The following is a 25,681-nucleotide window of genomic DNA, read 5'->3' as shown; positions in this document are numbered from 1 at the left end:
CTACTAGTTGGAAGATAATTGCTGTAATTGGCTACTCACAACTTGCAACTTTTTTTCTTGAGAAGATACTTAGAAAACAGACCAGAGAATTTTATGTTCTTGTCCTGACAGAAGTCTAGGTATTGACAGAGTAATGAATCACTGATTGCATGGTTTGTAATCTATACTGAATTTGCATGCATATTATTTGAGAAATGTTTGTTTATCAAGTGTGTGTTGAATTCCTTCTTTTCACTAGCAAAATTCATCTTGAATGCCAAACACAAACACAACAAAGGCCCAACAGCCGATCAGTGATACCTTTGATCAGTGGGCAGATCAGTACTCTCTAAATCTGACTAAGGCTACGGGACAGTCTAGTCCTGCAGGCTGGAAAGACCCCAAGTGTAATGTTGATAGTCTTGATGCTCTCTTTTAATTTTGGAAGCTTTTTCAGGCTGCTTTGTGACTGACTGGTGAGTGTGCAGTGCTGCTTGCTGAGGATCTATCTGATGCTCTTTCTTTTTGTTGAAGCTTGATACACCTTTGGCCATTGCAAGACAGCTCTGTGGCTGCCTTCTGCAGTATCTGTACCAAGTGGATCCTCCTCAAACTTTTAGGACATCTTTTCATTCCTCCAGACATCTTACAAGGTGTGGAGATGTTAGCATGAAGGTGAGGGTCCAGGCCTGATTTGCAAATGTGCCTACAGTTACAAAGGAAGAAAGAAAGGAGAGATGTTCTGCCTAACTTATCTAACTTTGTTTAATGAAGTAATTAACCAATGTTGCATTTTAAAGATGCATATAATCAAGCATATCTTAGGTAGCTGCTGACTTGATACATTTTTTCCTGACAGGTGCTTACTGAACAACCCTGGAGCTTTGAATTACTGTGACACTTTATTAATGTGTTACCAAAGTATTCAAAATCTCCCACGATGAGCAGCTGATGTGGCTTTAATGAATATCCACCAACGTAATATAAAAATAAAATCTCCATCAGAGGCATTTTTAGTCCAGCCAAATTTGATGTAATCCTTCCCCTTTGCCCCAAAGCAGTGTTTAATAAGATTTCAATGATTGCCTCACACAAAAGATTTTTCTTCATAGCAAGGGATCCATTTTTGTTTGGAAAATGATAAAACACTTTCTTAATTGGAGGACCCGAGTGAATCTAACTGCCTAGATTCTATGGGAGTAAATCATGTTATAGGATACATTTGTTTAGAGTTTGGGAAATGAAGGTACTAATTGCTCTTAGAGTTGTTGGAGCTACTGTAGGATGTTGTGTGGGCAGAAGCTGTCTGAACTTCCTTGGACAGCTGTCTCAGTACCGGTCATGCTGCTTCTGTCCTCCTGAGTTAGTAACATGGCAAATTACTACACAGTTATTTAGAGGCTTTGTGCATGCACAAGGTATAGGATGATGCCACCAAATCCAACTTTACTGTTGAAAAAACCCCTTGTTTTTACCATTTTTTAGGCCATATTTCTACACTTATATGACAGGAGGTCATAGGTTATGCTCTCCAGTAAGGACTGGTCTCTAAAAGGTGGCTGTCAGTGACTTCGGTCCTTAGTCTGATCTTGTAGCAAAACCTCCTGGTTAGTGCTTGGTAGTTTGTAACCAAAAATACTGGTATAGGAATCTGCTGCTTCTGGAGAATAGTATTGTGTGTGTTTTCCATAGAAGTCTTGCTTATCAGCAGGGAAGATTAAAGGCAAAACAAAGACTTCAGTAAGACTGATGGACAATTACTTTTAATACCTGCCTAGGACTTTAAGTCTATATATGTTCGGCAGGTTTTGAAGTTGTTTCTCTAGATATTTCCTGGTCCTTGCTGAGAAAGGATTATTCTAATCAATCTTCCTCAAAACTGGGCAATGAGAAGTCACAGCACATAACTATGAACCCAATTTTATACACACCTTTTATACATAGGCAATCTGTAAGGGCAAGTTTAACCAAAAAATTATCAGTCCTGTTGGACAGACAGTATGCCTAGAGATTTCATGTTGTTGGGTGAAAACTGTTGTGTTCTGTAGCTGTGTAGTTGATATGGAATTTGGCTTCTAGAAGCAATTGAACATGTGACATGCAAACTTACTGATTTGCTTCAACTTCCCTCCTATCTCCCCATCTTGTATTTTATTGTAGGCCATTTTTGCAACATCAGTTGCTTGACCAGTTTTTTTTTAATTATATCTTTTGCTGTCTGTAAGAGGGATATCAGTTACTAAAAAACTAATAGTTGTGTATGTTCCCTAGTAACATTAGGAAAAACTGTATTTATCAAGTAATCATATTCTGAGGAAAGTGGAAAGATCTTTCCTACTGATAGTTCTTTGCTGTGGGAAGGGTTAGTGTCTGTTGCATCTTGGTATGACTAATTTGCTGATCTGTTATGCCAACTTTATACTCAAAGTGCTCGTAGAACATCTTTGTTGAACCTTTTTGGATATAAGGACATTTAACTAGATTCAGCAGAGTAACCGCAGAGGACATTCAAAAATAGGTTCAAGCAGTAGCCTGTAACACTGTATGCCACTGAGCAGATCCTTGCATAGACCTGTCTGGGTTGCACCATAGGTGCTGGTGGCCAAATCTTGTATTTTCCTTTGGCAGAGGTCCATATTGGGGGTTTCGTTTGAGTAAGCAGTTACACAGGTTTGAACTAGTCAATGCTTAATATGAGTTGTATTGCAGGGGAAATAGGAATGGAGACCTAACAAAATAATCCGTATCAAACAGTCCTCTTTTCTTAAAGTTAAGTTGGGAAGGTGTCAGACACTGACATCAAGCACTGTTTGAGCTGGGAGACACAGAGGTCAAAGACCTGTTTGTCACAGGCATTTTGCCTTGTTCCTGTTAGAACATCTTTGATTTCCAACATACGCTGTTACAGAAGGACTCTGTGTGTGTCTGGCTTGTTCTGCTAATCTCATCCAGACTGCTAAAGATGGAAACCCCCTCTACATGGGAAAGAAAGTTCAGCATTGTCACTTCTGGTCCTGTGACGCACTCAGATCTATCCAGGGCAGGTCAGAAAATGAATGCCGTTAGGGAGGAGAGATGTGGCAGCTTGTTTCGCAGGTAGTTAATAAGGTAGGGACTCCCATGGAGCTTCAGCTCACCTGGAAATGCTCCTTCCCCTGATTGTGAGCTTGCTTTGACTGCTGTGTTGACAACATCAAACCCAAGTCTTTTAAAACTGAAAGACCTGGGATGAAAATGAAACTTTTCTGTCATCATTTCAACTGTTTTTTATCTTACTAACTCAACCACAGCAATGTGTAGCCCTTTTCATCCTTTCTTTCTTATTATTAAATGATTCAGTGATTAAATGTTTTTGTGGTGTGCTACTACTACCCAGTTGATCAGATATACAAGAGCAGCAGTTTTGAGGAAGCTAATCTGTTTTATCTGTCATTAATTCCTTTCCCTATATAATTAGTAAGAGCTAATGAAGCTTCCAATGATGAACAAGTTAGCAGACCATATCTTTTGCAACTGCTGAACATGACACACTTGGCAGTGCTGTTTGAAAAAATCTGTAAGACTTCTCTTGGGATAATGGTTATGATTATTTCCAACATCTGGTTTTACTGTTGTGCCTGGTTGGAAACAAAATGGTTTAGAGGAAACTGGCCTATTTTTCTGATGAAAGTTCTTCCACATTCTGTATAACTTTTGGTCTTCCTCTTTCTATTGGAATGGAAGGAGCTTCTTCAGTGAAGTAATTTCAGCTGGAATGGCAAACTCACTAAAATGTATGGGGAAAATCCCCTATAGTATATTTTAGTAGTGGTTTTTACCATTCTAACTTGTCTTATATTAAACATGGAGAGCCACCAGGTTGCTTATTTCATCTCTGACTTCTGAACTTAATGACCTTCTGAACATCAAACTTGAAAGCGATGTCTGTGTAAATAGGTGATAGGCATTGGAAGGTATCAGATAGTTTAATCACTGTGACTCTCTGATGTAGATTTGTAAATTAGTAGGATGAAAAATTTGGTCTTTCTTGATGATAAAATTCCCAATGAGCTCAGTGAAGTCAGGACACGTTTTACAGGTCACATATTAGTTTCAACTCCTGTAGACCTGCTGGATGTTAATTATCTCTGTAGCTATTGCCTTTGGTGCTGTGCTCTTCAGGGTTCTGTCCCTGGTGGTAACTCTTACAGATATTGGGTATAATATCTGAAAGTTTTTGACACTTAAAATTATAACTTATTAAGTAGCATTTCTCCAGGATGTGCTTGAAGGCAGATTGTCCCATACATTTTCTGATCAGCTTTTTTCCTCTCCTCTAGTAGAAGATCAAACAAGAACAGAGTATCTAACATAAGACTATGTCTTTTTTTTTCCCTTCTTTTTATATATTTTCCATGTTTCTTCTTATTTGTTTATTTATTTTCTGTTCCTTTTTAAAGATCCAAGTACAAATCCAGCCTATTCAGAAGAAAGATTGGCTCATGAAGCTTTGCAATTAGAAAAGCGCTTGAGCTTGCTGTCCCATACAAGTCGCCAGGGCAGTGGAGGTAAGAAATATCTTTAATTAAATAAAAATAAATGGTGTTCCTTCCTTCCCAGGCTTTAGAAATATGTATATGTATATAATTATAAGATGCTGAGGTTAAAAGAAAGATAACACAGAAATGGGCAAGATATTTGCTTTGGCTGCTGTTGCTTGCGGGACAGTTCTTTAACAGCATTGTCTAAAGTCCATTGTTGTGGATTGGAGTTTTTCAGCTGAGCAGAGTGGGTTTTGGATCAAACACTATTAACAGAGAAAAATCCTTTGTATGCTGAATCCTACCGAATTTGTGCATATGCAACTTCAAAAGAACGGTCTGCATCAAGTTTGCTATCTGCTTAAGTACTTGACTCGCTCCAGCCTATGACATGAACTGACTTGTATAGTTCACATATCAGGCTTACAGCAGATTTATGTAGTAAAACCTAGGACTCCTGTGCTTTGGTTCTAAGTGTTATTATTCTTGCTCTTCGTGGTGGTATCTGTGCATGTCCCTTCTGGAGTTTATGTGTCAAAGTAGAATTGGTGTCTAGCACTGGATTTGTAAAAGGGCCTGTGCCCTGAACTGCCATTTGAATTGTTTAATAACAGAAGTTAGATCTTCAAAACACCTGCTTTGCTCCTGACTCTAAAGCCTACAAGCCTAAAAATGGCCCTGTGAAGATCCTCAAGAGCTTAATTATGTGCTTCTATACACATCCATGGCTACTTTAGTCTTGACACTGCTGAGTAATGTGGTTTGTGACTAAATTCCACTGAGACTTTCTAAGGTTTTTCTTAGTTAGCATATAACTGCTAGACTTGACTAGATTGATGGAAAACAAATGGGCCTTGATAGAGAAGCATGCCTGTATTTTTATCCAGTCACGCTGGTTAGAAAACATGTGGTCCAACTTTGTATATATTCTTTGCTTGAGATTACTTGAATTTATGACCTGATACTCCTAAGAATATTATAATCCTCAGAGAATGAGGAATTCTAGAGTAAGATTTTCATATTCTGTTATTTGAGTTTTGCATAGGAAAATTAAGTATTTATGTTTATGGGAAATATTATAACAACAAGACTGTTCCTGTAGGTTTGGTGGGAGGACATTTGCCTGAATCTGGAGATCTAGGTTCTGCCACTGCCTTGGAGAACATGTAGCTCTACATCTTTAGAGCATTTTCTTCAAGACTGTGGGAGGGCTTCCCTTCCAGAGTTTTAAAGTGCCTAAAATATTTGTCTAAGAGAAGTGATTTCAAATAAATTCAACAATCTTATTTTTTCAATTTAAAAATATGTTTTTGTAAGCAGAATGACTTTTGTTTAACAAGTATATTTCTTCTTCTGGGCATGTTGCTGAGAACTACACTAATATTTTTGTAATTCATGCCTTCCATCTAGACAGCTGTATAATTTTATCTAAGGAGTTACACTTATGTGGGGGTCACAAGCCAGTGTCATGCTATGGGCATTGGGGGAAAAGAAGGGATTAGATTTCACGGGATAAACATTGCTATTTTGTGATAATATATATCAAGAATTACTCCATGAAGAGAAAGAAAATTGTTCTAAACTTTTCCCTCAACACCTGAGAATAGAAATAGCCTAGTAATACCAGAAGCTCAGGTCACAATTTGCAGTGGACCCTTCCTCTTTCTACCCCATCTGGCAACTTATGGCCCAAGGTTTAAAATTAATAAAATTAGTTAAAATTAATACCTGCAAAATGATCCTGCTGTTTGCCTTTGTTTTCATATTGGTTTTATTAAGAAGGAAGGAAATAACATTGTGGACTGTGTGTGCCACTACAAGGAAGTGGTTTTTTGTTTGTTTGTTTTTGTACATGTTTTTGTGTGATGTTTGTGGTTTGTCCTTATGCCCTTTCATGCTAATGTTTATTTTTTTTCTTCCATCTTCTGTCTTGGATAGCAGTAGTTACCTGTAAAAGTGTCCTTCTTGCAAGTATCAGTGAGGAAAAAAAAATTCTTGCAATATGTGCATAAATGAGTCATGGAAGATCTTTTTGTATATAGATATGTAAACATTTTTATAATACTAGTAATCTCGTTGTTTGTTACAGTGATGTATGGCTGCATTTTGGTATGGATATTCCGGAGAAGTACAGCCTAGGAGAGCTCAGATGAGAGAACAGGACAGTCTTAAGTTTGATTTTATTTTTGTGGTCTCTTCAACATTCACTTTGATGTTATTCAGATAAGCTTTAAATAGAGAAAAAAAGTACAAATAAGATAATCATTTGGTTGATTCAGATCAAATAGAAACATGGAAATGTCTTCTATGGCTTTGGGTTGCAGTAACAAGGTTTTCTTCAGAGCATCCTCAGCTATTCTGAGCATGGGACTTTGTGACTATTCCCTGTGACAGAAGATAGGAGTATCTAAAATAAAACCGATTAACTATACGGAAGTAAAATATGGTTGAAAGGGGAGAACTTGGTGCATAAACTCTAAAAATTTAGCCCTGAATGCATTATGTTCCATAATGTGGTAGGGTTATGGCAAGGTAACATACTATTTGCATTTTATTTTCCCCGTGGGGATAGGAATTATTGCAGGAATTCTGGCTTTCTGACAGAAGTTCCCCTTACAAAAAACAGATGGAATCTCAGGGTCCTTTCTGTTTGTACATACTTGCCATGCTTCAGTCTGTCGATTGTGTTTTAAACATAGGTTGATGTGTTTTCTTCTTTTCTAGGAGACGATAGAAGTCTTTCAAGCTCGTCTTCGGATACCAGCCACTCGGATGTTAGTGTTGGGAGCAGATTGACAATTTGGCCTGAACAGTCTTCAGCCAGCACTTCTCAAGAGAGTCATGGACTGGCAGCTGCAAAGGGCATTCATCTTGGGGAAGAAAAGACCCTTCCAGAAGGGGCACGTGGCACCACAAAACCACCTCCAAAGCCCCTCCGATCCAGACAGCTACAGGAAATAGGTCGTCAGAGTTCTTCTGACAGTGGAATAGCTACTGGTAGTCACTCTTCTTACTCTGGAAGCTTCTCTTCCTATGCTGGGAGCTTGGACATTTGCCATGGTGATGAGTTTGGATCATTGCTAAGCTTGCCATTGAACTTTCCTTCGGATCAGAATTTATGTACTTGTCCGCACAGTGAGCCCCAGAGAGGTGCAGGATCAGAGTATCAGGTTCCCAGCTCTCTCAGACATATTTATGATATACCCAGAAGTTTGTTACAGGCAGCTTCTAAAGATGTGCAACCGAAGAGTGCAGATTCCATGCTACCCAAGGACCAGGCCCTGTCACCTCAGGGTGCTAGTGACCCAAAACTGCTACTACCACACGTGGAAGCACGCAGGGTACCTGAGCACAGCCAGGACAGAGGGAGGCCTTCATCCTTACTCGCACAAAGCAGCAAGGACTCAAGTGATGAGACATATGTGGATTTTGTTTCGAGGTGGTCAGACACAAAACCACAAGGACAGGTGTCAGACTCCAAAAGTAGTGAGTTGTCACCATCTAGTGGGGCCTCAGCGGACCCCTATGACACATGTAGCCCCCACCTTGGGATGACAAGAGCTCTTTTTTCAGCTTGTCCAATCTGTGGTGGACTAAAGGTAAATACCTAACACTGAGCAGATGCTAACAAGCCTTACGTAATATAGCATGATTAATTTAAAATGACTTAAGTTGCAAGTCATAAATACTATTATTTCCTTTATAATTTGAACTGGTAATAACTTTTGTGTTGTTTGTGCTCAAGTTGAGAGGCTTAGCACACAGTTTCCTCAAAATCTGTGCCTGATCAAGAAAACACTGAACAATACAGGCCATCAGTCATTACCTTTAAATTGGCCAATTTTGGGTTTGGGTGTATGTGAGTGGCTTACAGTGGCAGAGGCAGAAGCTTTACAGGCACAAGAGAGGGCTGAATTTGTCATATAATAGTAATTTAGCATGAAGGACATTGATCTGTCTTACTGCTGGTATTTCAAAAGAAGAAAGAAGGGAGGCCAAATAGTATGTGCTGCTCTTTAGGTGACCACATATTTTTTATTTTATTGATGCTTTTCTTTTCTTTATCATTGTAGTTTGAGCATGTCTTGCACAAGAAGCCAGATTAGCGAAGCTTCTCACTGGGGAAAGAGAAGATAGTCAAGTTAGCATGGCAATCCATAGCAGGTCAACTAATCCAGTATTATATTTATAACTGGCCAGTGACAGATACTTTAGAGGAGGTGTACAAAAACTCATTAGTGGTGTACTACCAGGACAGTGTATTTGCAGGAAAAAATAGTTTTGACCACCAGTTGCATAAAGACTTAAAACCTGAAGCATGGAGATTCATATGCCTTTCTAAACACATTTGCCACTATCTGTTACTATGACTGATATTCCCATAAGTTCTTTTTGCACACTGCTAAATTCTTGGCTTTTTACGGCAGTAAGCTTTATACGTTAGTTGTACATTGCATGGAGAAAATATTTCTGGTTTTACCTATTCTGGAGAAGACCTTTTTGGTGAATGTGTTTGCTAAACTAGAAGAAGGTAAAGCTGTTTGTGTTGGTGAGCTATTGAAAGGCTGGGAAGGTTAGAGGGAGTGCTCAAATTAAGGAATGTGTGAAGTAGGGATTCAGCAAGAGAGACTTTTGTTTGAAGAATTAAGTATTGCCACTGAAGTGCGTACATTTTAATTGAGCATGTGGGATTACATAAATCGCTGCTATGAGAAAGGCATGAGTGTATAGTAAGTTATGAAAGAAAAATTAGACTATTATAAACTTGAGGGATTATTTTCTTCTCACGAGGTATTTCGTGCGTTTGCATCATTGGCTGCCTTCATGTGTCTGAAAACTAGAAAATGCTGTCTGCCTGAGGTGCTTGTATAGCCTCTGTAACTGCACCTTGGACGTTACTTTGTCATGTACTTGCAGCATTTGGGAGGTAGGGAGGCACTGGTGTGACAGGCTAAGGTTGTGTCTACACTGATCATTAGGATCAGCGTTCTTCCAAGACCATCTGCCAGGCCCACTTAAAACCTGAAGCATGGAGATTCATATGCCTTTCTAAACACATTTGCCACTATCTGTTACTATGACTGATATTCCCATAAGTTCTTTTTGCACACTGCTAAATTCTTGGCTTTTTACGGCAGTAAGCTTTATACGTTAGTTGTACATTGCATGGAGAAAATATTTCTGGTTTTACCTATTCTGGAGAAGACCTTTTTGGTGAATGTGTTTGCTAAACTAGAAGAAGGTAAAGCTGTTTGTGTTGGTGAGCTATTGAAAGGCTGGGAAGGTTAGAGGGAGTGCTCAAATTAAGGAATGTGTGAAGTAGGGATTCAGCAAGAGAGACTTTTGTTTGAAGAATTAAGTATTGCCACTGAAGTGCGTACATTTTAATTGAGCATGTGGGATTACATAAATCGCTGCTATGAGAAAGGCATGAGTGTATAGTAAGTTATGAAAGAAAAATTAGACTATTATAAACTTGAGGGATTATTTTCTTCTCACGAGGTATTTCGTGCGTTTGCATCATTGGCTGCCTTCATGTGTCTGAAAACTAGAAAATGCTGTCTGCCTGAGGTGCTTGTATAGCCTCTGTAACTGCACCTTGGACGTTACTTTGTCATGTACTTGCAGCATTTGGGAGGTAGGGAGGCACTGGTGTGACAGGCTAAGGTTGTGTCTACACTGATCATTAGGATCAGCGTTCTTCCAAGACCATCCTTGCCAGCCATTGGCACCAAAGGCCCTCACTAGCCCTCTAGCCTAATTCTGAAAGCTTGACTGGATGCAAGAGCCTGAGATTCAGCCTTCCGCTTCTTTCTGCAGTGCAGGCAGTGGGGTGCACAGCAGTGTATCTGCTGTTGGCTTCCTGTGTCTGCTGCCTGTAGTTAGAGAGAAGTTGGGAAAAATGCACAAGACTGATTCCTAGAAGGGCTCTGCTCTGGGATCAGAAAGCTCCAAGATGGCTTTGTTATAGGCAGCGAGGAAAGAATTAGTTAAGGTACAGTTCGCTTACATGGTCTAAATGTTTCCGGGGGATCTGAATTGTCAGTTTAGACACGAATTTATCAAAGTTTACCCTGGAAATCTGTGGTAGACAGGAAGCTGAAAGTGAGTATTCCATTGTATATCTTCAAAGCCATTAAAGGCTAAATGTCACTCCTTCTTTATGCCTGTTGACCCCAACAACATACACACCCACATATTTTATTGCAAAGTGTTGTCAGGTTTCATGGTGTTTGTAGTTGCCCTACTAATATCAGTTGGCAAGAATTTCAGTAATTGTCAATATTTAAACAAATTTAGTGAGAGAAATACTGGTGGAACACTCTTACTAACTCCTGTTTTAGCATGAGATGTGCACATCTGCTTCTTATCGTTTTTTTTCTACCCATTTGTAAGCATTCGGGAAAGAAGTCTCATTAAATGGAATGATTCATGGGTTTGTTTTTACTTTTGAAAGAAAAAATAACCTTTTGATACATTGTCCTGAACCATCAAGATGAGTTATTTCAGCAGTATTTAATGGACACCTTCTTTGGCTTTTCTCATGATGAATACAGTGAAAGCACAAATCCATATGCTGTAACTAAAAAATAATTCTTATTCCTTGTGCTGTGACAGAATATGTTTAAGATGCAGTTAGGGCCAGGAGGAGTTGATTTACGGATTAATGAAGACACCAGGTTTTCACGTTTATTCAAATTCATGTTCAAAAGCCTTTAGTGTGCCAGTGTTTGGAGTTCCTTTGCAATTTCAAGTTAAGCTGTTAATTAAATTGTGTTGATGGTTTTTAAATGCCTACTATTTAAAGCGAGTGAGCGACCTGAGTAGAGGAAAGTCTACAGCAGTAATAAAGGATATAAGCATTGGTTTGTTTTCTGCCCTGTATGTAAACTTTGGCAAATCGAGGTTAGATTTAGGCATGTTGTCTGTGGGTGTTGGAGTTCAGCATGTGAAGAGTTGGAGACAGGTTGCAGGATGAAGACGTGCGTATGTGGAAGGCATGGTGGTGTTCGTGATTGGGATTGACTTGGTTAAGAACCACTTGCTCCACTAATGACAAGGATGATGGTGAACATAGGGAGAACGTAACCTGGGAAAGTGCCAAGGTTCAAAGAGAAAATAGGGCGAGGAAGCCTTTCTGTTTCACTCTGGATGAAGAATAGAACCAGCATGAAGAAAGTCACTAAATATTGCTTCTATTATTTCTCTATTGTATTTCATATTAGACATTGGGGATTAATAAGCAAGCATGCAGGGTGTTTTGCTTTCTGTTGTATGTTATTGTAGTGTGCTCAAGATGTCCTTCTTTACAAACTTCACAAGGTGTGCCTTTGCTATGTAATTTTTGCCTCGGTGGTTTCAGTGCTATAGATGATTGCAGAGATGAATTCTTTGTGTATTGTAAGTATATTTTAAGCTCAGAATGTTGGATTGTTATGGGATTTCTGAGTAAGCTGTAGAGATTCATTATTAGACTTTACTTATTACATTTTCAACTACTTAGCTAATACTAATTTGATTAATAGAATTTCACTGTACGCTTGTTGCTCTGTAACTTCATTTGATGCTATAGATTGAGAAATGATGTCAACCTTTTTTATAGGGTGTCTTTTTTTTACACCACCATTGTTTGTAAATTTTCTTAGAAGCCTGAAAAATAAAATGATTTTCCAACTGGTTTTGTCCTTTTCCATCTGACAAGTACTGGTTTTAGTTTTGCTTTGCTTTTTGTCCCCTGACCTTCATCTTCTTGCAAGTTGAATTAACATGGAATGATTATGGCTGTCTCTTCACACTACTTAGTGTTATACTCAAATCACTGTTGACAGCTCAAAATGTGCCTATTAGTAGGAATGACTTTTGTGTATGTCTAGCTCACCCTAAACTCATACTTATGTCAGTGGGAGTTCTTATGTATGTAGAAATATAGGCTTGATTACTGCTTTGGTAGTTAACTTGCCATGATAGAGGAGAAAAGAAAGTGTCAGTTTGTGTGTGGCTGTTATCATCAATCCTGTATTGGTGTTCAGCCACCTACTTTAATTGATCATTTAAAAATACCAAAACCTCCTTGGAGACAGTGGTCCCAAATTAGGAGCCGGTCTACCCAAATCCTCTGTGAGGTATTTGTATAGTTCCTGATACCACAGGAACTGTATGCCTCAGACTTTGAATCTCCCAGCATATCTGTAGTAAGCGGAAATATGGGAATGCTATGGTCACGGTGCACAAAAGAGTTTAGGGGTTTTGCCAGGTAGCAGGATCCACAGCGCTGAGTGGCTAAGAACCCTTCCCTACACAATATAGGGAGATCTGGTACCTGCCTTGGTGGGATGTGGATCTCGGTTTAAGTGGGGAGTTGCTTTGATTAGCTGATAGGAAATTTACCTCTTTTAGTCTGTTCTGTAGAAACTGCTTTATTTTGCGTTACAACTTTAAGGGAAGGCATGTGCACGTCTGTACTGCGATCCTTGAGCAGGCACTTTACTCAGTATATTTAATCATGCAGCACCATGTCCCTGCAGGGCTTGTTAATCACATGTAGCCTTTTGTGAGTGCAGAGTCTCTGGGTAGATGTAGAGCTACTATGAATATCTGTGTTTCCATTGTGCATTATAGACCAGGGAGAAACTAAGCCTGGAGAGAAGCAAGGCTGATGTGTCCTCAGGCAGAGAAGGGGCTTGAACTCTTTAAGAACATCTTGCACTGAGGTCTGTTTTGTGGTCTTGCCTGGACCGATTTAACCAAAGTCATGAACAGCCTGTCTCTGGGTTGGGAATATAGCCTTGGTCTTCCAAATCCTGTACAAAACCCTTGACCCTGGATTTAGCTGGTGTGTCTCCTTTCACTGTAGATGATGCTTTTGAAAGTGGTAAAAGAGAAGGCCTATAAGGTGTAAACTTGTGTAGTGAGATTCGAGAAATAGCGGCTGCAGACTACATTGCCACATCCATGTAACTGAGAACGTTTTCATTTTTTTTGGCTTTTAATCAGGTACTTTTCTAGTGTAATATTAAAATAGATACTAAAGAAATCACAATATATTGTTATATACAACTTTAATGTAGCAATTTTTTTTCTGTTGGAGCCATTACCTCTTTCCCCATGAGACTGAACACCCTATGTGTTTATCTTGTAGTGTGTTTATTTCCCTGCTTTCTCTGAAAGTATAGGAACACGATTATTTGTAATTACACACCTTTTACATCTCTTTTCAAAGTTTTTTTTTTTTTTTTCTAACATTATTGTTGTGTGATGCTGTAACATTTTATGCTTCCTCCCACCTTCAAAAAAGCTACAGGCTGTCTAAATTCTCAGTTGAGAAGGATGCATTTGCCATCTTCTACCGCATTGTTTCTACGTGTATTTCTGCTCTAATCGCAGAGCTCTGGGCAGTTAGGCAACACACACACTGTTAAAACTATAACAGGAACAGTTTGCACCTCGGAGGAATCTGGAAGTCAGTCGACAGTATTATTGACCTAAGTGACTGTGTTTGTGAGGCTTTCGTATGCTTTGATGACCATTGATTCTGGGTATTATTGGCTTTTGGCATGAATTAGAAAACTTGCATTTGTGCTCTCTTAAGATTGAATTCTAATTGTTTTTCTTTAAGTCCTGACGGTGATACAGTAACCTGCAGTGAGGTGCATCTTCCGTAACATGTATCACCACTAAATGAGGTGACTGCACTGAACAATGATTTGGCAATCTGGCATTTTACTTACATTACAGTTATTGTGAAAGGCTCTGAAATTTTTACAATAAAGTAGCGTTATTTTTTGGGCTTTTCACAGATTCAAAAGCATCTTTAAAAACACCAATTTCCCCACAACGTCTTTCTGAAATAGAAGAAATCCATGATCATTTCTGTCCTTGACAATGAAATGCAGTCATTTCTGGAGCTGGTTGTGCTGACAAAAGCACACAGCGCTGTGCAAATCAAAGATTGGAGCAAATGTTCTCCTGGCAGAGGAAAGGGGCATAAAAGAGGTGGGTGTGGTGTCAGGCTTAGAGCTTGATTTGTTTTGTTTTCCTTTTTGTAGTTTTGGCCAGGACCCCAGTCTATCACAGTGTTAACTCTCGTCCTCTTACAACGGTGCTGTGGGATCTGCTTATGCACTGTGTTGAGATGTTGCTTATCAGCAGTTCACAGGGGAAGGAAGATTTTTTTTTTCTTCTCAGTTCACCGCTGTTATTTTGTACAATATTATAATGCTTCTGGGCAATAGGCTTTGCTCCCAAATAATCAAGAAGAGACCCAGCTTCCTTTTACTTTGATGTTGCCTGGTAAGGGCTCATATAAGTGACCCAGCTCTTTCAAAGCTTTGCTTGGAGGAGGTCACTTAATGGGTATGACTTTAGATTTGAGACGTCACAGTAAAATACAAAACATGCCAACCCCACCAGAACTGTGCAGATCTCACTTGCTTTTGGCACTGTAGTAGGCTGCCTTACCTCTTATCTAAAAAATAATACTGAAGATGCTCTCCATCTATCATGAAAGAATCCCCACAGTGTTTCTGCCAAGACTAAAGGTTCTAATCTGAATTCAGAATAATAAGAATTATGCTCTCAGCACCTCTTGGGTTCAGACACTAAATGGAACAGATAGCCTATGGTCTGTAATGGGAAAAGAAGTGCCTGCCACAGAAGCACTGGTAAGTGAAATGATATTAATAATGCCAAGAGAAGGGAGCATCTTTCTTACATGAGGGGATGTAGACAACATAGCTCAGCAGAATTAATTCTTCTGTACTAAACAGAAATGTTGCTGGATTGCTTTTCTGTCAGAAAGCCAGTGAAGATATTGATAAATCATGGTATTGACCTTTTATTCTCATCAGAATGAACAAATGGGAAAATCTACTTCCTCCCCTAAATACAGTTAAGCTGGATAATAGCACTTTTATTATTACTACAACTGATGGCTACTTCTTCCTCTGTTGCGAGCAATAGCTTTTCTGAAGAGAGAGAAAGAAATGTTTTGAAAGAGGAAGAGTCTGACAATAAAAGCTGGAAAAAAATTACTCCCTTTGGAATGTAGGGTTTGTGGTGTTTTTGTTTTTGATCCAGTTGTAAAGACACTCATCAGATCGCTTGGAACATGGCCAAAATGGGAAAATGGAAGGGTTTTTTTCTGTCTTCTTTTTTTCTAACTAGAAATCCATTTATTTTCTGGAAAAATTCTACAGAATCCTCTAAAGTGTTAGCAGACACTTTCTATCTTCATTTTCTAAAAGGGAGAAAGTACAATTCACCTGCAGAGGAAGAAACCACAAAAAGAGATCACGAAAGCATGGATTACATTGAGCTGAACTCAGAGGGAAGCAAATAACTCCAGTGGCAGCCCTGGATTAAGATTCCTAGGTTTGATTCCCATGTGGTTCATCTCCCTCTGCAAGACCATAAACAAAGTTACCTTAAAAAAACCTCAATTCCTTGACTTGCATTTCTGCAAAATGTTTGTAATGTCTACCAACATTATATTTTTAAGATCATGGATTAAAGAAGGCTATGCAGAAAATACTCTGTTTTGATTAACAGTCACTGATATCAAAGTAATTGCGTGGCTCAGAAGGAATCGGCGAGTGTCAGTAGGATAGCAATCATTTGGATGGGATGACTGGAGGGTTGACAGCAGCTCACTGTGAGTAGATGAGAGGACTAAAAACAGATGCTCAGTAGGGGTGCGACCTTTCCTATCAACCCTTTTTGACAGAGCCACTTAAAACTGGAAGTATGCAAATTAGAAGGATGAAATGTATTCCACCAAAATTACACAAACTGTGCTTAAATTTGTCCACAACCCATGACAAGACACATGAGTGGAATTAGTTTTGGTAATTCAAGATGCCCAATGTACCTGTTACTTCAAGATATCTGTGGAAATACTGTCAGTCTGGCTGATAATATCCCAAATGGACTTTTAATCAGATTAGATCCTTAAGATATCAGTCGTGGAGAGGTTGTGACATAGGCAAATTCTTACTGTTTCTAATGTAACTGTGCAATCCTGTACCAAGTTGTATTACTTGCTTCATAAAGAGCAAATAAGGTTTTCTAATATTGGCTTAGTAAGGTTTAATAATATGGTAACATCTTCATATGGGTAGTGAGATTTTGGCATTTGTTAGCAAGAAAATGGCAGGTGTGGCAACAAATCCACTGAAGAGAAAATTGTTTATTACCTGCTCCACAAAAAAATACTCTGAAATCAATTTGAGGAATGAATCACTGAAGAATATTTATATGTTCGGAACAGAATGAATACTTCCCATAGGCAGGAGGGTTAGAAAGTGTAGGTAAGCCATTCTGGTACAGAAAAGCCTGCCAAACAGTTTTCAGGATGGACTGTTTCAAAGTTGCCTTGCAATTTTATGTATTGCTTTATTATGCATAGTTATGAATGCTTCTGCTGAAATGCTAGAGAACGTGTCTAGAGAAGAAAAGAAAGGCAATTCTGCAAAAGTCCATGTAGCAGAGACTAGAAAAGTGGGGCTGATTGCGCTGGACCTCAGAAGAAATCCATATTAAACTTTGGCGCTCTTGCCCTGCCTGACTTAGTGTTGGATGCGCTTTACAAACCCGCATGCTGTGCTATAAAGCTGGTTGTCTAATGCAGACTCCTGGCAGGAATTCGTGATGGCAAAGTGCAGATGACGCTGTTTTGGACAATGTCTCACTTTAAATCGGAGGGGAATCCCAGGGTGTGCAAGAGAGGTAAGAAGCTTGAGATTTGGACTGATCTGGGAATTTTGTGTTACGGTTTTATTATTGTGGCTCTGACCAGCTTACCTCAGTCTACCTAGTTGTATAATATCTGTATCTAGATAATGTTTACCTCCCAAGGCTATTGTCAGGATTGATGGGATGGTGTTTCTACAGTACTTTGCATATGGACAATTCTATCCAAGTGTAAAGATTATATTAAATGTGATTGTTTTCCAGGCTGCAGTGAGAGAGACAGAAAGTTGTTTGCCTTTCAAGTGAACTGTGGCCAGAAAAGGAGCCCATTAATAAGAGTTACTAAAGAAGAAAATCAACCTGCCAGGGTGGAGCAGTTGCTCTATGATTATTTTTTTTTTAATGCTGGGAAGTCTATCACTAGTTTTTATAACTTCATCAAACAATTCAAAGCCATTTTCTATTTAATGGAAGACCACAGAGCAGTGGCACCGAATACATTATTTCAACAGATTTTTTTTGTGTGTGTGTGAAATTGAGCTTAAAGAATGGTGTCTTTCAAGAACTGCAGAGTTACCGGAAAGAAGTTATTAATGCAGGAACCTTTACACTCAGTGGATTCAGAAAGTCTGCAACTGAGGACATTGCAGTGGAAATCAGTTCTTTCTAAGCATGGGATTAGCAGGAGGGTTGAGCAATTTTTAGCATTTAGAAAGGACCAAGATATCAAAAACATGCTTGAGGATATGACCGAAATTCAAGCCAAGTTGTAACAACAGAGGAGAAGTTATTAATGCAGGAACCTTTACACTCAGTGGATTCAGAAAGTCTGCAACTGAGGACATTGCAGTGGAAATCAGTTCTTTCTAAGCATGGGATTAGCAGGAGGGTTGAGCAATTTTTAGCATTTAGAAAGGACCAAGATATCAAAAACATGCTTGAGGATATGACCGAAATTCAAGCCAAGTTGTAACAACAGAGGAAGAAAAGAATAACATGATTGTATTATTTTTTCTTCCTGTATTCTTTCCTTAAATTCCTATGGAGAGGCATATTGCATCAGATCTAATTTTGCAAATTTTTTTGATGCAATGATTTTTTTCTTTAATATTTTTTTTTTTGAGGTCAAAAGCCATTTTGCCTGAATAGAAGAGACTAGGTAAAACTCTGAGCTCTTCCCCGGTAAGAGGTGTGAGAGCAGATGACCACAGGGAACTTCTGGAGCCGTTCAAGCTGTCTGAGGATCTGCAGTTAGGTATTTCAGTTCGTCAGTTTTCCCATCTTAAGTAAGTAGATACTTACTGTTGAGTTTCTTTGGTGCTGTCTAAACTCAGCTTGAAGTGTAGGACCTCTGGGTCAGAACCACGGTATCACAATGAAACCTTAAAGTTACTAGGCCTGAGCAACTGAGCAAATCTTTTTTATCGTGCAAAAAATGCTCTTTACCCCGCTTTTTACTAGTTGCATACAGCCTTTTCTGTTCCATTCCTAAATTCTGGAGGGAAGGACCTCCCTGCATTCTGGCCATCCTTGCTGGCATAGTAACTTATTGACCGTTGAAGGGTCCCTTGAAAAACTCTAACTTGCTTCAGGGAGTAATTCAACCCATGCGTGTAGGACAGATGTGTGGGGAAAAACATTATGTGGAGCTACTGTTGCTTTTCCATCCCCTCTGCTTCAGCTCCAGTGAAGTTTGATGCTTCAATATGTCTGTAACAACATGTGATTTTTGTGTGTGTGTAAAAGTTAGACTGAGCTTCCTCGGGTGGGATGGGGATGTTAAGATCAAAACAAGTGACTGTTAATGTGATCCCTGTGGTAAATGAGAGCCAGGATGGGGTGAGTGAATACCAGAGTCTTACGTACAGATTCTAGGCTGCAGTAAAGTGCCTTCACTGCATACAAGCTCTGCTTGTATGTCTGCCTTGGCATTATCTTTTATATATTTCCATGTTTCCTTTCCTAAAGCAGGGTAGATGAAAGAAAGCAGTCCTTGAGACTCTCTGAAGCGGTTCAATCCCACACAAGTCCAAAGATTAGATGGAAAAAGGGCTTTAAAGTTGACTTTGTGCTCTTAAGTCTTGTCACATGAGGATATTGGGCTATTCGCAGTATAAACTGCAGCAGCAAGCTGTCAATCAACTGAAATGACTGTTTCAACAGCTGGGAATCAGTGGGACATGAACTCTGGCTGTATTCCCTCTCCCCTAGCCACATCCTCTGCAGTAGTCTGGATTCTGTGGAATCCTCTGCTAATTCAATGCTGATTGGAAGCAATTTTGAATGTACAAGAAATTTGAGCCTGGAAAATATTAAGGAAATATAAACCTTTTCCAGATCTGGTTTATTACAAGGACAGAGAAGTGTTAAGTGGGCTATATCAGGGCTAGTAACTGTATACTTGAATCCTCTGTAGCACTAGGAAAACATTTCCAGATGAAGTTTGCCAATTCTTCTCATTCCTTGAGACACAAAGTCAAGCAGAACACATGTGCTATGGAGATAACTGCTATAGAAAGCTTTGGAAAACTACAGAAATAATTATACCTAATAACTTATAGCACTGCTCTCCAATATAGGAGAAGCCTGTGAGCAGCCCCCATGCATAGTTAAGTATCTGTATCTTTTGAAGCTGTGCAGCTTAATTATAGTTTCATTACCTTTGACAAACCGTAATTTCAGTGATGGGTTGGGGATAAAGGAAAACACTTGTCTTAATCTTACTATTTTGAGCTTTCTCTCCCTTGTTTGTCCTTCTAGTTCCATCCATTTCTTTCTAATGATGATCATTTATTATCTTGATAATTTTTTTTCTGGGAGAAGTTGACTAACTTTAGCTGTAAATGTGAGGTTGAAAAAGAAGGAAAATGAATGTGAAGATGATATTGCAAGGCTTTCACTTTTATTCTTCATAGGCTCATAATTAAGCCCACTCTAGTTCTCTCTCTGTGTGGAGCAGGATGCACAGGTTGTATCAAGGATTCTTTTCTTCATGTCTTTTGCGGAATGGGCTGGAAGGAAGGAATCAAATAACTAGTCTAATGTAAATTGGCATAGCTCCATCGGCTACAAAACAGGCCCAAGTGTATTTTTAATGCAAGCACAAGCTAAGCTCTCACTGTGGAACAACACTCTTTGGGGCAAGTAGAAGAAGGAACAGATTTTTCTTAGGGCAGTCCCTAGGTGAAGGTTTCGAAATGGTAATTACAGCTTACCATAAACTTTCTCCTCTCTAAGAATTGGTAGAGGTAGGTGTAATTTGCCTCTAACATCTGAGATTTCACTTTGCCAGCTTTTGAAATATTTTCACATTTGAGCCCTTCTCTATTTACTGTTTGTCACTGTAGCTGTAGAGTTGTAGTTAAACTCTTTATTTGCAAAAAAAAAAATCCCTTTTCTTCCTGAATAGATGGCTTGGATTTGAAGTCTTGTTGCCAGCAGAAAATTTGATTAAAAGGGATACTTTTGCAATTTTGTATAATCGGTGGAATCAATTTTCTGTTAATCAGAAACTTTTTGACAAGAATAGTTGTGATAAGTTAGGATACTTTTCAGTACAGTGGCATAAGAGCTATTTTTCATTGAAAAGTGTATAATACCTCTTATGCATGTTGGTTGAAGCTCATCCCCTTTCCTCATCAGAGAAGGAATGTCTCAGTGTCAAGAAATGAATGGATTATTGGACCTTTTGTCTTACATGTCTCTTCTGGTGTAAATATGCCATAAATCACTCCTTTGCTAATCAAGAGAGGAAGGATATCTGAATCCCTTTGTGAGTACATGTGTGCATATGTGTATATGTTAATGATTGTCTTTTTCATTTATTTTCAGTCTCTCCAAGCTTCCTGCTAAACAGTACTTTTGTATTGACTGTTAAAATCTTGAAATGGGCTAACGCTCCTACTGCAGCAGAACTCTGTTGTTTCTACTGGTATGTGCTATTCTAAGAAAATGTAGAACAACACTTCCCATTTGTCAAGCCCTCCTAATTTCACAGCTATTTCTGCAGTACTGAGATGCTCGGTGGTGGCACAGTTATTCCTGTGAACTTTAAAATACAAAAGAAATGGATCATGTGAGGTGTTGCATCCAGTCGATGTGCACCTTGCCTCTCCTGTTTCTTTTACACGCTGAGCGAGACAAATGAGATGAGCACACCACACTGCTTATTATCTGCAGACCAGAGTCAAGTCTGCTGTTATGCATACCTGTTTGGACCCCACCTGAGCCTTATTTTCAGTGGTACGGTAGTTTTGCTGGAGTCTCTGCCTTGGGTGGTTTTCACTTGGTGCAGAATGAGTGGAAATTAACAGATCTATTGTACAAGGAAGCTCAGCAAATGTGGGGAAACTGAGTGTATTTTAAATATCAAATGTTCTTGTAGTAGTGTAATGCTACCCCCTGTTGGAATTTGGAATATACGGAATATAAACCAGAATACATGGAATTGAAGCCTCTTTGACTTTGTGTACATTACTTTCTTTCTGTTGCACTTGATAGGACTTTAGAAGTGCCAGTCTCTAAAAAAAAAAAAAAAAAAATTTTTTTTGGCATATATAGGACAGATGTTTTCCCCCCAGTTATCAGAAGTTAATTCAGTTTAAAATAATCTTCTTTTTATGTTAAAATACAGCTGTAGGCACAGATGCCTACAATTTTACTGTCTTTCTATAAGAATACAAATATATGAAAGGGAATGTAGTGCTGCTATGAAAACATCTCTAAAAAATTGACAACACTATCTTGAATTAGAAAATCTGCTGGGTGTCTTATGCTTAAATTAAAAATTCTCATATCTCATAAAATTCCAGAACAGATCTGCTACTGTAAATCACCAAATGAGGAGTCAGGGGGAACAATGTAACTGATTCTTATTACCTGGAGGAATGGCCGTCTTACAGCTCAAATGAGGAGTCAGGGGGAACAATGTAACTGATTCTTATTACCTGGAGGAATTGGCCGTCTTTATTTTGGCCCTAAGAATATATGATATGCTGCACTTCAGATTATATCGGGGTATCTGCCGTGGATCTTAGACCTGAATATTTCTGAAGAGTAATCTCACAGTTGGAGAAAAAGAAGTTATCATTTCTGAGCTGAGTATATTTGATGGTTTATTTTAATGGCAATTGTGTAAGGAGTCCTTCATGTCCTGAATGGCAGAATGATTGTTATGAGATACATCTAGTGAAAGATAGGCAGTGAAGGCTGATGTTAATAAGTTTTATTATGTATCTAGCATCAATTCACAGGTGTATTTGTTCAAGGTTCTGTGCTGTGAAATCAGGAGATGGTATGCCCCAGTTGTCATGTTTGATGACTATACCCTATGACATTTGCATATGGTGTTTTTATTTTTCATGAAGAATTGATTTAATTCCTGCCTTCTAATTTCTGCACCAATTCTGGCCATGTTTATCAAATACATTGAATTAAAATTGGTCTCAGAGGCAATTTGCTATGTCTGGCTTAGCTATTTCTTCTGGTTGGCTGAATTCTTCAACCCAGTCATGGCTCCTGCTATGAAAGTCCTCCTGTATCATGAACTGGGAGTGAAAAATGTTCTGATCATACTCCAGTGTCTTTGTGCTATGAGGTCTGTCAGGAAGCTTAGATGAGTTCATTTGTTCAGTAATATTCATAGCCGTTAGTGTCCATCTTTTCGTTTGAGTTGCTTATATAGATGTACCTAGAAGGTTTGCTTCTGCAGTATCTCTCTCTGCAGCTTGTCCCTGTATCTGTCCTTACAAAGCCTCCATGAAATCGTGAAGTGCTTCTACCTGTATAGAAACCAGTGCTTCTGATTTTTACCTGTGGTTAAGGAGGACAGACTCTCAAATTCACAAAAGTATTTAGTAATTTTATTTGATCTGGAACCATCATACCAATTTTTTTGAAGAACCATGAGAAACTCAAACCTTATGAAATTCATCCAAAAAATTGTAAGCAAACCCAAAATCTGTATTTGAGCGAGGTGGCAGAGTGTCTTTATTTTGTTTACTTTTCTTAAGTTGTGGTTTTGGGCATTTCTCTGTAACCATAAGCTGTCTAGCTGATATGGGTGTTAGGACAGTTTATAATGGTTTGGTGGTGTGTGCCTTCAGACTTCACTATGTACTTGGGGTGAGTGTTATTGCTTTGGGGCAGCTGTACGTGCTCTTGACTTTGTTTTTTGTCTAGCCTAGAAGTATGCAAGGTTGACTTGTAGTAGTGCCTGGAAACAGACACAAACTTCACTGATGTGTTTACACCAGTTATTTTATATGTATTGGACGGAATTGCATAGCTGTTTCCTCTAGAATTCTGTCTGAATACTTTTGTACATAATGAGATATGTGTGCGATGTTAAAAGGATGTTATTTAGGTTGAAAAGTTAAGCCCTTCACTGTTAAGGAATTGACAGATTTACAGTTGCGCATGCCATCTTGATTTTACCCACACATGTGTCCCTCTCGTGCAGTGAATGAGGCAGATGTCTCATGGAAAAAATGGTATGTGACCATGTAATATCATTACAGTCCAGTTGTCCAGCACACTCCTCGTGTGACTCTTTGGTATGCAGAAATTCTAGGCTGTTTCTGAAAAGCAAAAGACAAGAGCAAATCATGTTCCTTGTTGCTGTGTCAGCTTCCCCATGCCCATATATTATCAGTAGCAGAGCTTGAAATTTGACCCTTCAGCATTGCAACCGAGACTCCTACCATCTGAATTTCAGGGCTGTTGCTGCTAGCTGGCAGCTGGAGATGGCTTTTATCTCCGGGTGGAGGCTGGGCAGCTGGATCCGGGTGCTGGCTTTTGTGGTAGCCGTGGCAGAGGACTCAGCCCAGCTTTTCTTTCTCTCCCTTGAGTGGTCAGTTTCAGAGTATGCTAAAGGGAAGGTGTGTCATTTTCGGAGCTAATGGTCATATTCTGATGCCAATGGTCGTATTCTGGATTGGGTGACAAACGGCTCCTGGCTGCCGGCAGCTGGGAAGCCCACAGCAAGAAGCAGAAGGCCCCTCTCAACAGAAGCATATCAAGATCACAACGGAAGAGTTCCTCTGTAAAAACATGAGAGAGAGAAGATGGGTACTAAAACGAAACAATACCTTTCATTCTTTCTCATCTCTTGTTGTTTAAACAACACCTGTAACTTGTAGATGAGTTGTGCTGTGATTATCCCACGGGTTTTAGGAGGCGTATTTTAATGTGACACAGAGCACGGCTTGCCAGTGCCACCGAAATTGCCAGCTTCATGCTTCAGAAAATAGCTGATGTTTGGGTTTGGCTGAGCTAACCGAGATGTTTCTGAACTGACTTCAGCAACCTTTCTGTAAGCTGACAGTTGGCTTGCAACAGATGAAGCTGAGTAATCAGAAGTTTGTGGCTGAAATTGGAACCCTGCACCTGAAGCATGCCGTGGACAGGAGTTTCTGTTTCATTTGGAGCTGTTACGAAGGATCGTAGAGCTTAATAATTTTGTATCTTTTGTTCAGAACCTGGTCAACTGCTGGACATTGTGAAACAGCCCATCAAAGTAGATGACCTTCAAAGGTTGCTGCATGTGTCTGTATTTATTGACCTTTCCTGGGAACTCTTCTTTTCTTGTGGCAGCCTAAGCATTCCAGCTTTAAAGTTTTCTGGTGATTTGCTCCAAGAATAAGTCATAGTCTTTTAATCCTCATTAGGAAAGTACCTTAACTGTCAGTTTCATTAGGGACTGTTTTCTTTTTGCTGAAATATCTGAGCTTTGCAGAACTTCGGATGTGTTCAAGATTTTTTCTTTTCCATTTTCTAAAAGCAATTGATACTTTTCTATTTTTGTGATGCTAATTTCAACATCTTCATCCAGAATTTCTCACTGTGTCCTTTGCTCCTTTGTGAAGTTGCTGACAGTTCAAGATACTATTGTCATAAACTATATAATGTAACTGTAATCCACTGCCTCCCTCTACGTACAAACTACGTGAAGCAGTCAGAGGGATTGTGATTGTATAGGCCACCAGCTATATACAGCAGGCATGAGAGTGTTTGTTCATTGTTAAAGAAGTCTGCTTCACAGTTTCTGCTTTTCAGGGACCATCCTCTGGACTTTGAGTCACAATTTTGATGGTTTTCTCTTGAAAAACTGGATGCTTTGCATGGTCTTGATACTGCACAGTAGCTTTAAAATAAAGGAAGGGAGAGGAGAAAAAATCTAGATCATATTCTCCATGAGAATTAAGCAGCTGACCAATGTTGCAATCCATCTTCTCTGTTTATGAGTGCATGTTTGGTATGTGCTGAATAAAAATCTCACAGTGCAAATAGTTGTTTCTATTACTGTTGAGTATGAATTCCTCTTTCATAACAAGAAGAATCTGGGAGCCTCTCATTTATGTTGAGCCATTCTTCTTCCAGTCTGAGGACCCAGACTGGGGCAAAACTTCATATATGTGCTTAGACTAAAGCAAATGACACCTAAAAATCATAGAATCATAGAATAGTTTGGGTTGGAAGGGACATTTAAAGGTCAT

General features: G+C 39.1%; 1 protein-coding gene across 1 annotated transcript in view; it reads left to right on the top strand.

Annotated features, from left to right (window-relative positions):
- DOK7 (docking protein 7) overlaps positions 1 to 25,681 on the top strand; it is a 67,865-nt gene that overhangs the window by 20,667 nt on the left and 21,517 nt on the right. Inside the window, exons 4-5 of the mRNA XM_019473692.1 lie at positions 4,419 to 4,526; positions 7,224 to 8,098. Coding sequence (XP_019329237.1) covers positions 4,419 to 4,526; positions 7,224 to 8,098 — 983 coding nt within the window. The remainder of the gene's footprint in view (positions 1 to 4,418; positions 4,527 to 7,223; positions 8,099 to 25,681) is intronic.

The sequence above is a fragment of the Aptenodytes forsteri genome, unplaced genomic scaffold (assembly GCF_000699145.1).
Source record: "Aptenodytes forsteri isolate BGI_AS27 unplaced genomic scaffold, ASM69914v1 Scaffold88, whole genome shotgun sequence".
Classification (NCBI taxonomy): Eukaryota; Metazoa; Chordata; class Aves; order Sphenisciformes; family Spheniscidae; genus Aptenodytes; species Aptenodytes forsteri.
Note: the sequence above shows the minus strand (reverse complement) of the source record. Positions and strands in the feature narration are given on the sequence as shown.